Source organism: Pyrus communis, chromosome 13, assembly GCF_041283825.1.
Source record: "Pyrus communis isolate YQ-2024b chromosome 13, ASM4128382v1, whole genome shotgun sequence".
Lineage (NCBI taxonomy): Eukaryota > Viridiplantae > Streptophyta > Magnoliopsida > Rosales > Rosaceae > Pyrus > Pyrus communis.
The window spans coordinates 11,536,639-11,551,809 of record NC_142577.1 but is presented as its reverse complement, the minus strand read 5'-3'; the positions used below and the strand labels follow the sequence as shown (position 1 = coordinate 11,551,809).

The 15,171-nt window shown below is 36.1% G+C and overlaps 1 protein-coding gene across 1 annotated transcript; it reads left to right on the top strand.

Moving 5' to 3' along the window:
* The first annotated feature begins 277 nt into the window (after window positions 1-277).
* AIL5 (AINTEGUMENTA-like 5) lies at window positions 278-3,944 on the top strand. The gene is made up of 9 exons (XM_068477836.2): window positions 278-766; window positions 852-1,257; window positions 1,388-1,470; window positions 1,797-1,805; window positions 2,069-2,157; window positions 2,273-2,346; window positions 2,504-2,554; window positions 2,669-2,745; window positions 2,824-3,944. Exons 1-9 carry the CDS (start codon window positions 640-642, stop codon window positions 3,567-3,569), a joined length of 1,662 nt encoding a protein of 553 aa, XP_068333937.2. The 5' UTR covers window positions 278-639; the 3' UTR covers window positions 3,570-3,944.
* Window positions 3,945-15,171: the final 11,227 nt, after the last annotated feature.

Genomic DNA, 15,171 nt, shown 5'->3' with positions numbered 1-15,171 from the left:
ACGCGGCAATGGAAGAGAGGAATTGAAAGGATTTTGATCACCAAGTCCTAAAGAAAAGTCCTACACATCATCCTACTTATGGGTCACGGTGTCCCCTCGCTCTCCTTCTTGCTTCCCTATGTTCATACACACAACATCACCTTCTCTCCTCTCCCTCCCTCTCCCTCCCTCTCTCTCTCTCAAACAATCAAAAAATAGAATAAAGTAACGCTTTCTTCGGTCAAGACCTAAGGAGAAGAGAGATAAATAGCCACCGCTCAGTCATCCCATCAAAAGCTTCCACCTTGCTTTCTTGCTCCCTCTCTTACCACTTGTTCAAATATTTTATCTTCTTATTAACTCATTAAAATGAATCTCGGTCCTCGTGCAACCCTTAATAGCACTCTCTTTCCTCTTTCTATTCATTCATCTGAGTGATCTCACCTCTTCATATCTTTCTTCTTCTTCTACTACTACTAAAGAATACTAGTTCTACCACTGCTAGTTTCTGCTCTCTATCACCTCCTCAATATCTGTGTTCATTTACCTTAACTTTGATTGACACACTTTCACATTCACTTGGGTATTTTGCTTGTTCTATATCATATATCTCTGTCTATCTATCCATCATCAAAATCGATATTGAAAAACACAAAAAACATGGATTCTTCTCCTCAAAACTGGCTCCTCGGCTTCTCTCTTTCCAACCACTCTCATCATCATCACCCTTCTCCCGATCTCTCCCTCTTCGAGGCCTTCACCTCCAATTCACCCACCCACTCTGCAGGTCCCCAAACTCTCTCTCTCTCTCTCTCTCTCTCTCATTCTATTTTTTTTTCTAACACATATCAATCTTTATTTTTGTCTTGCAGCTACCATCGCCGGTCACCATCATCAAGGTGCAAGTCCAACTTCAGCAACCGACCTCTCCATCTTCAGTTCTGGAATTACCGGACCAAAGCTCGAGGATTTTCTCGGAGGTTGCACCCCCGCCACCAACACCGTCACCCCGACCTCACTCCCTCGGTTTTCTACTGCCGATCATCATCATCAAACCACTCCTCTCGCTTTGTCCCAAAACGAGATTTACGACTCCGAACTCAAAACCATAGCCGCTAGTTTCCTCCGTGGTTTCTCCACCACCGCTACCACCACCGCTGCTACTTTACAAACGACCAAACTACAGAACCACCACCCTCTAGCCTCTTCCGATCCCACCCCCAAAAAACCCGCCGATACCTTCGGCCAACGCACATCCATTTACCGCGGAGTCACACGGTAATACTCTTAACTACTAGAGCTACAACTTGCAAGTTCATACCTTTTATGAGTTATTTTAGTATTTTATTTTTTGAGAATTTTTGCTTATTATTACTAATTTTTGTTTGTTTGGGGGTTGAATATTTAGGCATAGGTGGACCGGAAGATATGAAGCGCATCTGTGGGATAACAGTTGCAGAAGAGAAGGACAAAGTAGGAAGGGCAGACAAGGTAATTTTCATTGTTTTACTACTAGTCTCTTCTAGGGTTTTAAAGGTTCTTTGTGGCTCTCTTTGATTCTAACGTGCGCTTGAGGTGCACAATATATGATACAATATAAATGGGTCCACTGGATCTTTTGGATCTAGCTCTGTGAACGGTGCTGATCATCCATTAATGGATCCTCTAGCGTATGTTAGATTTGAAGTGGCTATATTTGCTATGGTGCGCATTGTGTTTTTAGTTTCATGAGTGGGCAAAGATTCTGATGTGGGTTGTTTGCTTTGCGGCATGTACACGACGCAAATGAATCATCATCATCGACTTCATTTCTGCAGTTTATTTGGGTGAGTAATTTCACTTTTTACTGTTTCTCTTTTCTGTAAGAACTATTTACCACCATTATAATGAATATCATTATAATCAAGTACGTGTGAATGCATATGATCATCAAATTTTAAGATTCACTATAGATTTGGTTACTGTAGCAAAAATATTCTTTGCATGAATGCATCAAATCGTGGGTCAGATTCTATTTAGATTCTCATTGTTGAAAATGTAATTGAATAAATATTTATTTTCATTGTTTAAATTTTGTTAATATTTGTAGGTGGATATGATAAAGAAGAAAAGGCAGCAAGAGCCTACGATCTGGCGGCTCTCAAGTACTGGGGTCCGACCACCACTACAAACTTTCCGGTGAGCTCAGCTGCATGCAATAACTATTTATCTACATTGTTCGATATATTTATATATGTACTTCACTTATTTTTATCTGAAATGCTTTGATCTAACTTTATGATCAATTTTGAAGGTTATTAACTACGAGAAAGAATTGTCGGAGATGAAGAACATGACTAGGCAAGAATTTGTTGCTTCCCTTCGGAGGTACTTGATAATTATAACATTTCTATGGTTTTTTTATTCGATGTATATTTATATGTTTTTTGTTTATATTTATTTGTTTTTTAGGATAATACTTTATTTGGTGTTAGTTTTATGAAAGATTTGGTGGTTTATGTATATTGGTTTTTCTATGTTGTAGGAAAAGTAGTGGATTTTCTAGAGGAGCTTCTATTTACAGAGGGGTCACAAGGTTTGTAGTTCCCACATAGTTTATTGTTTATTTTATAGCCGATTTTAAATTAGGACCTAATTGAACTAAATAATATTTTCTTTTCCTAATATAAAACCCAATTATTTATTTCAGGCATCATCAACATGGTAGATGGCAGGCAAGAATAGGAAGGGTTGCAGGCAACAAGGATCTCTACCTTGGCACTTTCAGTGAGTCTCTTAACCCTTTTTAGAGGATTTAAAACTATAGTCGACTGTTTCTAATTAATAAGGACTTTAATCAAACAGGCACCCAAGAAGAAGCTGCTGAGGCCTATGACATTGCGGCAATCAAGTTCCGAGGCCTAAATGCTGTGACCAACTTCGACATGAGCCGCTACGATGTGAAGAGCATTGCCAGCAGCAACCTTCCCATAGGAGGAATGTCCGGAAAATCCAAGAACTCATCAGACTCCGACAGTAAGAGCATCGAAGGTAATCGTTCAGCAGATGATCGAGATCTCTCCTCTGCATCCTCGGTGACCTTTGCATCTCAACAACCGAGTTCCTCCACACTAAGCTTTGCAATCCCCCTCAAACAAGACCCATCATCAGATTACTGGTCCAACATTTTCGGATATAACCCTTCTCAAAACAATACCAAAAACCCTACTACTGTTTCAGTTGCACCATCATCATCATTGTTCCAGTCACGTGCCATTGGGTCTTATGGTAACAATTCCTCACCAATGCCATTCAACGTGGACTTCTCTTCAACTTTTAGCACTTCTGCTTCTGAAACCAACAATGGGTACTTTGGTAACTTCAATATAGATGGTCAGCGACACCAAGAACAGTTGCAACACCACCAACATGAACAAAGTACTATTACTGGTACTGGTTCAATCCCATTTGCTACACCCATTGCCTTAAATGGCAACAATGGTTATGAAACTTCTTCTGGTTATGGAAGTTGGATTGCGCCAAGTATTCACACATTTCAGACTCATGCAAAGACCAATCTCTTTCAGACACCAATTTTCGGGATGGAATAATTTGGCTGATATGTGTTAGGGGTGAATGTGAGGGTGAGAGATTTATATGGCATGAGTACATCACAATTTGTTTTCGCTACCATGAAATGGAATTGGAGGACAAATGAAAGAGGACAATGTTTGGGGTTTGCATGCACATGGGAGTCAACAGCTTTAGTTGAACAGAGATGTGAGGTGGACTGGCAGTCATAGATCATAATTTACACAGGCTGACACTGTGTACTAACTCAACTTCTTGTGCCAAGATGGTGCTTCCTTTTTGTTTTTGTTTTTTATCCTTTATTTCTTTTTGGTTCTTTTGGCTTTTTCTTTTTCTCTCTCTTTCGACTGACATGATTTTATATGGGTATAAATGAAAAAGAAATCCTTTTGTAATCTGTTCTTGTCCTTGTTAGTATCAAATTATCCATGTGAAAAATGGAAGAAGAACAGATCTGTTTTTTTTAGAAGATCTTTATATGCTTATAAGGAGAAGCAGCTTTTACATCAAGATCGATCATAATTATGTACATGTCATGCTTGGCTATACCAAGTTAGATAATACAATACATGAACTGTTTAGGCAACACAAATGCAAATACAATTCAAAAACTGTTTGGGTGACGCATCTGAATTGTATTTGTAGTAGTTAGTGTCTTCGACGCCGGACCATATCAGTTAAAAAAGGTTAAAGATTTTGGAAACGTGGGTTTAACATAATAATATGTTCATTGGTTCCACTAACTACTACAAAAGGTTGAAACTCTTTTGCCATGCTTAGAAATATCCTATGGAAGCACGAAAGAAAAACATTGTATTCTTTATTTTTGGCGTATGCATATTCTCAGGTCGAAAGCATGGCCAAACCTAGGACTAGGAGTCGGCTTCTCTAAGCTAAAACAGTGAAGTGAACTGTAAAGTACGTATTTATGCTTGTTGGTTGGTTGGTGGTGTTATCATGCTATACTTATATTGACACTCAAATGATGGTCCTGTTGAAAAATGAATGAACGTTATCAATGTTTTAGATTTAAAGTTTGACAACAGTGTTATGTTGTCACACGGTACTTTCACAAAAATGACATTTTTCTCTACTTGTTATTGGTCTTTAGGTTGTTCATACTGAAGTATGTAGGAGTTATAAATTAGAAGAACAATAAATCCAAAATTGACCAGACAAAATGGAAAAAGATATATATAAACTACCTATTAACAAAATCCTTTTTGTCAATCAAAAGAGGACGAAGAGATAATTTAGTCTCCAATCACAAAATAAAATCATGTGATCTTTAACATATCTTTGACTTAAAAAATAAATAATAATAAAAACATCTCTCCTCACTTCCACTCTCTCTCTCTCCCTCCCTCTCCCCCTCTCCTTCCCATTTTAAACACAAAAATAAACAATGTGTGGGCATATAGTATATAATATAGAGACTACCAAAAAAAAAAAAAAAAAACCTCACCAGATGAAAAACTTTCCTCGACTAAAAGCTAGTTTCGTTGCAGTAGCCTTTAGCAGACTGAGGTTCGGTAGAAAAGATTAGTCCAGCAATACCCGTTGTGCAAAACCTTTTACGCCGAAAACAAATTTTGTCGGGCAAAAGGTAGTTAGGCCGACGAATATATTCGCCAGACGAACATGTGTTAACCGAATTAACCCGACGAAATCCTCTTACCCAACGAGGATATCTTGTCGGCTAGCAAAGAATTAAATAATTTTGATGAACTTAACTCAACGAAAGAGTCACCGAGCCAACTCTAACAAACCAAATTTAAAAAAAAAAATTGCATGACGAAAATGTCCTCCAGGCTAATTTTTTTAATTAAAAAAATATTTATAATAACTAATTTACGTAATTCTAATTTTTATTAAAAATCAATATTTACAATAAAAAAAAATTGTTCGTATAATTATATTAAAAAAAAACTTAATCTACTAGGGTGAAAAAGTTTGGCTGGGAGCTCATGAATCGTGATGCCTGAAACTGACAAAATTGGGCTACAATAGTGAAGTACAGGTGCACTAATTCTCAGTCGTGCGTAGCAGCTTGTGCCAAGCGTGCCACTTCTTCTTGTAGGTGCTTACCTTCTTCATTTGGCACGCTAGCTCCATCTCTACTTGCTACAGTATGTAATCAGCTTCGGTAGAAGGATTAGAACTCGCTGAAGAAGAAGACCCTCAAGGTCCCAAGCCCAACCCACTCCTAGGTTGCTCCTTGCCTTTCCGTCGCTCAACCCCATCCATCAGCAATTGTAGAGACCTCTGGATCAGGTGTCAGCTCCTCCATAGGCACATCCAGCTTTGATGGGTGATTCTTGGCATATGAGATCTCGAAATATATGTAAACATGTTTGACGGTTGGATCGTGGGAACTAGTTTCGTAGAATGTGTGTGCCCTTGTAAAGATGGATTCTAGAACACTTGGAGTTTATTCTATACTTCCATTAAGTAAAATGTAGGCTTTTGTTGTATCCACTATTTTAAATTGATGACTAGGTTCGTTTATCTTGTTCTTCTAGGGTAGAGGATTTTATTTGTTAAAAAAAAAAAAAAAAAAATTGAACCTAGAGCTACTGTTAAATCGTGATATTTCATTTCTAACTGTCGAATGATTTCGTCCCATTACCTAATCTTCAAATGTTATTTCGGGTGATTTTTGGCGTAAGAGATCTCAAAGTATATGCAAACATGTTTGACTATTGGATCGTGGAAATTAGTTTTGTACAATCATCAACCTTAGAAGAATAATAAACTTTGAGTTTTTCCTTCTCCGCTTATTGAAATCTTATATATTTTGTCTTTGTTCTCTTTAACTTTCTACTAAATTTTTAAAATTTCATTTATTTTGTTCACCAAATTCCCAATCCATTCTTCTCATTTTTTGTTCGAAAATTCCCAATATATTCTATATTGATGTGGGGTGATGCTAGAGATAGCGTCTACTTGAGCCATAATTTGAGAGCACATGATTATATAGCAGTTAATGGTTGGACCAACTTAAATCACTAAACAAGGAATCCAATCATCAAACGGGGCCACGTTATATGGTCTCCAAAATATGGCCTAAAAACATAGTATCCCTAGCATTTCTCATTGACTTGATATTAAAAGGTTAATTTCTCTTAGTCCTCTTTAATTTTTAATTATTTACTTTCTATATTGACTTGAGAATGGAAGGTTAACTTCAACATAGAACAAACATTTAGAGCCTAAAAAAATTTGATTAGTTGACAACTCCAAGAATGTATTATACTCTCTTGTAAATACTATCTATTTATTTAGGGGAATTGTTGTTGGCACTTCACAAATCTCATTTCACACTTCCACAAGTGTATTGTTTTCTTTCTAAATATAGAAAGTTTGGAGTGCAAAATGAGAATTTCGGAGTGCCAAAACAATTCTCTGTATTTAATTTTTTTAACATTTGTATGAGACCCCTCCTCACCTAAAATCCTGACTCTGCTACTGGTTGTATCCACTATTTTAAACATTTTAAATTGATAGTTGGTTTTGTTCCTCTTATTCTTCTAGGGTTGAGGATTGTATTTGTTAAAAAAAAAAGGAACTAAAATGACCATTAACTTGTGATTTTTCGTTTTTAACCGTCGAATGATTTTGTCTCATTACCTAATCTCTGAATATTTTTTTGGGTGATTTTTGGCTTAGGAGATGTCGATGTATATGCAGACATGTTTGATGGTTGGACCATGGAAACTAGTTTTGTAGAATATGTGTCCTTATGTAAATAATAGATTCCAAAACACCCAGAGTATAGAATATACTTTCATTAAGTAGAATGTAGGCTTTTGTTGTATCCACTATTTATTATTTTAAATTGATAATCAGGCTCGTTTATCTTATTCTTCCAAGGTTGACGATTGTATTTATTAAAAAAAAAAAAATAGAGCTAAAACCACTGTTAAATTGTGATTTTTCATTTTTAACTGTCAAATGATTTCTTCTAGTTACCTAATTTTTGAATACTTTTTCTTTTGGTGATTTTTGGCATAGGTGGTCTTGAAGTATATGCTGTCACATCACGGCCTAGACCCCCACCACATCCCGGCCTCGACTCCATCATAGCACGATATTGTTCGCTTTGAGCCCCAACTACGCCTTCACGGTTTTGTTTCTGGGAACTCACACGAGAACTTCCCAGTGGGTCACCCATCCTGGGATTGTTCTCTCGTGAACTCGCTTAACTTCGGAGTTCCTACGGAACCCGAAGCCAGTGAGCTCCTAAAAGGCCTCATGCTAGGTAGAGATGAGAATATACATATAAGGCATATAGGATCCATTCCCCTGGGCGATGTGGGATGTTACATATGCAAACATGTTTGGCGGTTCAATTGTGGAAACTAGTTTCGTGAAATGCATGTCCCTTTGTGAAGAATGGATTCCAAAACACTTAGATTTTAGTTTATACTTCCATTAAGTAGAATGTAGGCTTTCGTGAAAAAGGCTCAGCCATAGGGTTTAGAGCTTTGGAACCCATTATAAAAAGAACTGAGAAAAGAAGAGAAATTTTAAATGCTATCATGTCGATGCTGTGATACAAGACAAATCTGATTTTGCACTGCCTGATGCATTTGTTGGGGATATTTTTTTATCATGACGGTGGTATCTTCTCCATGTTCTTCCACATGCAAGGCATCCGAGTAACTTTTTGTCATCACCTTCTTCGACACAGAGAAATTATTCAAGTACTCCAAACGACGTTCCTTATATCCCTTCCAACTACTAGTTCTAATATTACCATTAGAAATCTTATAGTTGCTGCGAACCCCCACAATTGGCTTCGACTTCTTCCTCCTCTCGTACTTACTCTTCTAATTTGTACCACCAATACTACTCCCTAGACCTCCATAATTGAAGGTGTACCTTCTTCCCCTAAGTAACCATGTGAGCCTAGGCACCGTCATCCTCTGGTTGTGGACTCCACAATAAGCATGGCTTTGCTGTTGCTGTTTTTCATCTGGTACTTGAGGACCTTGTGCAAAGTGGTGAAAGGGTAGAGTTTGGGTAGTAGGAAAAGGGGTAGTGAAGCAAAGAAGAAGATGGGAGATAGAGGAAGAGGAAGATGTAAACTTATTTGATTTGCATGACAAACCATTATGTCGGGCAACTACTAGCAAAACATCGAGCAATGGTTTTGTAGGTGGATATTTTACACATAATTGTGTTTGCTCAATGATAGTAACAGTTTGGCCGACAATATGCGCTATCAGGCAACGTTAATCTAGCTGACGAACCTTAGTTTCGTTGGGCAAACCTTCAGATATTAGGTAATCTCCAACCGAAAAGGTTAAACATAGCCCTGTCCAGAAATATAGCGCAACAAAAAATTATTTTTAAATTAATAAACATTGTCAGACCATACTCATATACCAACTGAAAGGGCTAAACATAGCCATTCAATAATTTATTAGTTTTAATTTTATACTTTAAATTTATTGGTTAATTAATTAAATTACATTGGATGGTTTCAAATTAAGCCATTGAATTTAAATCAATTATTGCAACTGATAAGCTAGGCCCCAAAAAATGGGCTAAGGGGGGGACTACATTTGGCTAGCTTGATGCCCCTTTGGCCAAATGTTGGTCTGGTAAGCTCCATAGAATTATAGCCTAACCATTAGTTAGAGATGAGTTTCTCAGCAAATCAGGCTATTTTTTGGCTTTTGGACCTTTAGCCTTCTCTATTGGAGATGGCCTCACATACCATTTTTTGCCTCTTGCGGCCAAATTTTTGTCCGGAAAATTGTACCTTGCCATGCTAATAATTTCTATCACGTAAAGGTTTTGAGAAATCCTAAATATTGACCAGTTTTGCCCTACCAGTTGAGACCGTTGATTAAAGTTCCTTTTCATCGGTAAAAAATTTGTTGGCCAAACCCTAAATCTTGGTAGTGAAACTAGCCTCATAGATAATACAAACTCATAGTAAATTATCCATGTTATTAAATGTTTAGGGAGGATTGGCTTCATGCTGATGATTATAATTTCTATTATACACAACTCAAAATCCAGTATAGTAAATTTGATTTCGGCCATTAAATCTTTTCAAAACTCGGGTTTAGTCGATGAATACTTTACTTTTCAGCGTAGGTCAATACCATGAGCATTATAGTTTTCGACTTAGGCCAATGCCACTTACTGTATAGCCGAACGCTAACTCACCGATTAACCTATTCATACGGTACAAAATGTTGACTGAGTGAACCTTAATTCCAAAATCACATAGTGGGATCAAATTAATGAACATAAAAGTACAATTAGTACTCAGTTAAATTGAGTGCTTAGCTTTTGTCTTAAAACCCTAATATACAAGCAAAAACGTGTTCCACTCTTTGAGTGTTAAAAAAAATGTTGAGCAAGAGTGGCTGGACCAAAAGTGAGAAAGCCAAAACTAAGATAATAGCTTTAACAAGATATAAAAATAATATGCAATATGACAAGAACCAAACTCATATTGCATGTTTTATGTGAGCCTTTTGGTGATAGAGGTCCAAATATAAAGAATCCTGTCTTTTCTTGTCACTTACATCCCTCTTAAGAAATGGCATGCAGTCCTTTCCTTTGTACCTTTCGGCGCCCATTAGACTTAGATCTTCAAACCACCCAGCTGCTGCCCTCATCTTTGACCATTATTTATGAGTTTTGATCATATTATTAAACTTGGAGAATATATTTCAGATCGGGCTATGAAAAAATTATATATAATATTTTTATAGGAATTTTCACATCTAATTTCATCGATGTTTTTTGTGATAAAATTCAACACCTAATAGTAGGTAATTAAGTTGGGACATTATCAATGATATTGGTGGTGGACCTACATAGGCTTGTAAAGTTTATCATGGTATCAAATCATGCTATTCTTTCAACACGTCCTGGACCCAATTTACTTGGCTCAAATTTGCCTCCTGAAGTTGGACTTTCAAAAAGTTGCGCAGCTCCAGCTTAAGGATATTGAATAACTGAGCTCTCGAAAAGTTTTGTTGGCTCTAGTCTCTGAATGATAACGAACTCTTGAAGCGTTGTGTTAGCTTTGGTATAATGACTTGACCAATTCCTGATGTGAGAATTGCTTTTCCTTATGCCCCTTGTGGGGTCACTCGTGAAGGGGTATGCTGGAGAATTAGGATCCCACCACATCAGACATATGAAGAAAAAATATACAATTAATATATGAGGGTTTTTAGTACTCCTAATATCATCAAGATCTTGTGATAAAATCCAACACTTTTGGAACAATATATCGGTGACGTTGGTAATAAATCATGCCAAAACCGTAAAGTTTATCAATTATTTCCAAAATGCAGGAGCCGTAATACTAAAAGGATCACTAGTAAGTACTAGTACTTTGTGCACTTAAAACTCGAGTAAGCCCTAACAATTCTAATCAGTAATCTCGGAAAAATTGAAAAGAAAAACAAACAAATATATTGAAATTCGAACTTTGCCGAACGACAGCTCTTGAACTAGACTACACACACACACACACGCACGCACGCACGCACGCGCACACACATATACATATATGAAAAAGATTTACTTTTCAAGTCTTTATTACTTTCATACTGTCAATTTGGACATTTATGAAGATTAATTAGTCCCATTTCTGAATGAACGGTACATAATTGATCCATTAAGATCTTAGTTTTGTGCCTCTACAAAACTTGATTGTTAAATCAGCACGTACTGACATTCCAAAACGAACAAACCGAAAACAAACATAAATTCTAGCATAATTGGGACTACATGAATACGATAGCTCATGGCCGTCGACTTGGATTATATGATTTTGCTGAAACACAGAGGTCTATATTATGCTGAATTTGCGTCGCGGCTTACCCCTAATGCCAACAATTTAATGGTGTATAGCTGCTGGATTTATGTGTGTATTAAATAATTTTCCATTATTTGTGTATGTATTACACAGGAAGCTAGGAGTCACAAATAGCGAGTCCAACTCCAACGTATCAAAAAACTTTTGATGGTAGCTACCTCTAGTTAGTAGTGAGTGATTAGGCAATACCTGTCTTAGCTAGGGTTCTACTTGGTATTCTAAGGGAACAGTAATGAGAGATGTCACATCAAGGGGGATAGTATTGCCTTTTGACAAGAGCCTAACATGTATTGTCCTACGATCTCTTACATTCTCGATCGTTCTATTCTTATCAGAGAGGAAATCATGCGACAAACGTACGTACTGGCACTTATTGATGCTCAACATGTCTATCGAAAATATGATCCATTATCAACATGTATTTTCGGACTATAATCAGTCTTTGCTTCTCTTAGGGCAAGCACAACCTGGCCAGTACATGTCTGTGTTGCTCACCCATGGCTCATAGGTCCGATTATTAACTACATTGAAATATTTGAGAATTGAAGAGAAAATGAAGAAGTACAGATGAACAGTGAGAAAAATGAAGAACCAGAAACAGAGAGTTTAGAGATAGAAATGAGAGTTGAACTAATTAACTAGCTGAAAATAATTACACATAGTTCTGTTTATATTGGCTAACAAATCAGTTAGTAGACTAACCAATATTCTAACAACTTTGGTTGACATGACATTGATCATATAACAACTATGATCAAGGGATATCTGTCTTCATCGGTTATCCTTGTCCGATTGTGTTGATGATGAGAATTCAAACTTAACTTTTGAAAAAGTCAAACAGTATGCTAAGATGTTCATATGGTGTGAGCTATGTTAATTAATTGATCTCGTAAATTTGGTTAATGTTGTTAGCGAATTAGTGTTGTTCGAAATTGTAACGCTAGACATACAACAATATATAACACATTCCCAAGCGAGATGGAGACGAATGCGAGTGATGACCGCAATTCTTGTACATCAATGGAGGGAATCCAGTACTTTGGAATGAAGCCAAAACTCATATATCATGATTGTCTAGTACTGAATGCTCCTTTGATTAAAACAAACAGTAAAAGAAGAGAAAGAATCTCAGTGATGAGAGCTAGCTTATAGAAAGTGGACCCTAAACAATTAGCCAAATATGAATGATTTAAATTTTTTTAATGTACAAGAAAAACGTTGTAATTAAGAATAAGTACATTATCATTTAGTGTATTTCTATTTAATCTTAAGTGAAAGGTTTCATGTTTGACTCACATGAATGATAAAGATGTATTATTTTTAGGATAATGTTAGGGAGACTAAATTTTTAAACCAAATTTGCAAACCAAATAATGTGTCACTAATAGTAAATAAGCACGTTAATCAATACTTAAGTAATAATCCAATCATTAATATCCACATCAATCGGTTTACAAAATTTGATTTAGAAATTTGGTCTTCCTAGCATTACTCTTATATTTATGTTAAGTTTGATAGTAAGTGACTCATCACTCATTATGTTGCCTAATCCAATTTCCTTCTTTTTATATAATAAATCGTCTTTCTCTTGATGTAGAATATCGGTATATCAAAAAAAAAAAAAAAAAAAAAAAAAAATACAAGGGTAACGTTGTACTGCATGCATGTCTACCGAAAACTTTGTCTTCAAATTCAAAGTCACCACCACCACTCCACTCAGCAGCACATGACATTACCTGAAAAGGCTACGTTTTAAAATGCAATAAATGTATTAGTCAATTGCAATTGCAAATTCCACATATATACATACCTTTTCTTTATCCCCTTTAAAAACTTTGGATGAGGGGACCCTTTTTTAAGTTTCCCCCGCTTTCTTTTTTGGCCTACAAACAAGTTATGTCGGCCACACCCACCTCTCACTTTTGGTTGCTTTGACTGACTGACTGACTTACCCAATAGTTAATACAGAACTAGTATCTTATTAGAGACCAAAAACACTGTTTGTTTTTGTTAATTAATCATTAAAAAGATAAGGGTTAGGTTTGGTTATTAGGATGCGAACAACGACTCGTGGATATGAAGCACACAATAATAAAAGCAGCAGCAGTAATAATAATAGTGATCTGTCATCTTGAACTTTGCTTTATATTCTTCTTTAATTTTTTTTAATTATTGTGTAGTTGTAATTATTGTAATAATTAGGGTTTATGCTGTTGCAAGTATGTGTGTGTGTGTGTGTGTGTGTGTGTGTGTACATAAAATAATGATAGGGTAATGAGGTCACACGTGCTGGCTGACTAGGGTTTCCGGCGACTTGTGCGGTTGAATGTTGGACTTGAAAATCGAATCCCTATTCACCTTGGTGCACAGAGCTTCCTTTCTTTCGACATAGTCCATTGCTGTTGTCTCGATACCAGCTTTCTGAAGACTGGAGAGAGATGTTATTACCATTTTAATAGTGGCTACTTGTGAAAGTACTCTTTAATTAATCTATGTGCATTGGAGGTGGACGGTGAATAATACTAACTTATACAGATGCAGTAGATTTTCTGGTTCAAAATGGTTTGCTATCATTGTTTATTCCTTTTACCCTTTTTATTAGGTGAACTACACATGCATGGATATCTCTACCTCACTCTACCAATCTCTCCTGGTTTTCCACACTTTGTCCTTGTTCCTTTTGTTTTTTTGGTTCGACCTGGGTTAAAAATCTCTCGTGAGTGTAAGAATAAGTTCTATATAAACGGGGAGATTTTGAATTTGGAATTTCTTCCAATTTTGAAAAGAAAATATTTTGTTATATTATAAGCTAGCTGTAACTCGCAATTGACTATTCATCTTTCTTAAAAGAAAAATATTAGGAAGATTATATTTTTATACCACATTGATGTGTCAAATGTTGTGACAAGTAATATGTACATGGCACGTCAATCACTAAATAGTTGTTGCATCCGACACAGAAAAAACTGAAGCCCTATTAAACCTGATCAATTGGCCACTATATAGAGAACCTGGGGTGGATGAATGGATGTTATCTTCTACTGAAAACATTAACAAAATATAATGCTAAAATATAATGATCTTTCTAGCTTATTCCTAACCTTTTTTTTTTATTTGTTAACATTCCTAACATTTTTTTTTTTTTGTATTAGCGGACGGCTAATCAGTTTGTTGACCACTAAATTGATGGGCTAGTTAACCAGAGGTGTCTCATTAAGAAAAAGAAAATAAAAAAAAAAAAAACCCCTACAGGCCTGAGGGACTAGAAAAGGGCTAATTAAGAACACTTCGGCCCAATAGTTCCTAGGCTCATCAAAAGACAATTCAGTTTTCCACTTTACGGTATGTTTACTTGTAAGAAATGCGTTATCATTCTAATTTCATATACTTTGTTTATAAACACCAAAGGAATGAATTAGTAAGTGGGTATGTGGGGAGGATAATGCTTATGTTCTACCAATGAGGGAACCTACTCGTCTCCCTATTTATGATTTAACGATTTTTATTATATGAACATTATAATTGGAACCGTTTATTCCCTTTATCCTCATCTAAAGATCATATCTGTAAAAAAAGTCATTCGATTTAGAGATTGTTTAGCCATCCATATGTATGAAACCAATCGACGACTTTGGTAACAGGTAGCATCCTTATGAACTATCTATTTGCTTGATGTATAAAGATGACTAATAAATCTCCCAATAGAACAATTTTTTGCGGATATGATTTTTCAATGAAGATAAAGAGAATGAATGATTCCGATAATA

Excerpts from the sequence above, each read along its gene's own strand:
- AIL5 (XM_068477836.2), top strand. The coding sequence starts at position 640 with ATGGATTCTTCTCCTCAAAACTGGCTCCTCGGCTTCTCTCTTTCCAAC. Across the intron at positions 2,347-2,503 it reads TTTGTTGCTTCCCTTCGGAG|GAAAAGTAGTGGATTTTCTA; the intron begins GTACTTGATAAT and ends TCTATGTTGTAG. Across the intron at positions 2,746-2,823 it reads TCTCTACCTTGGCACTTTCA|GCACCCAAGAAGAAGCTGCT; the intron begins GTGAGTCTCTTA and ends TTAATCAAACAG.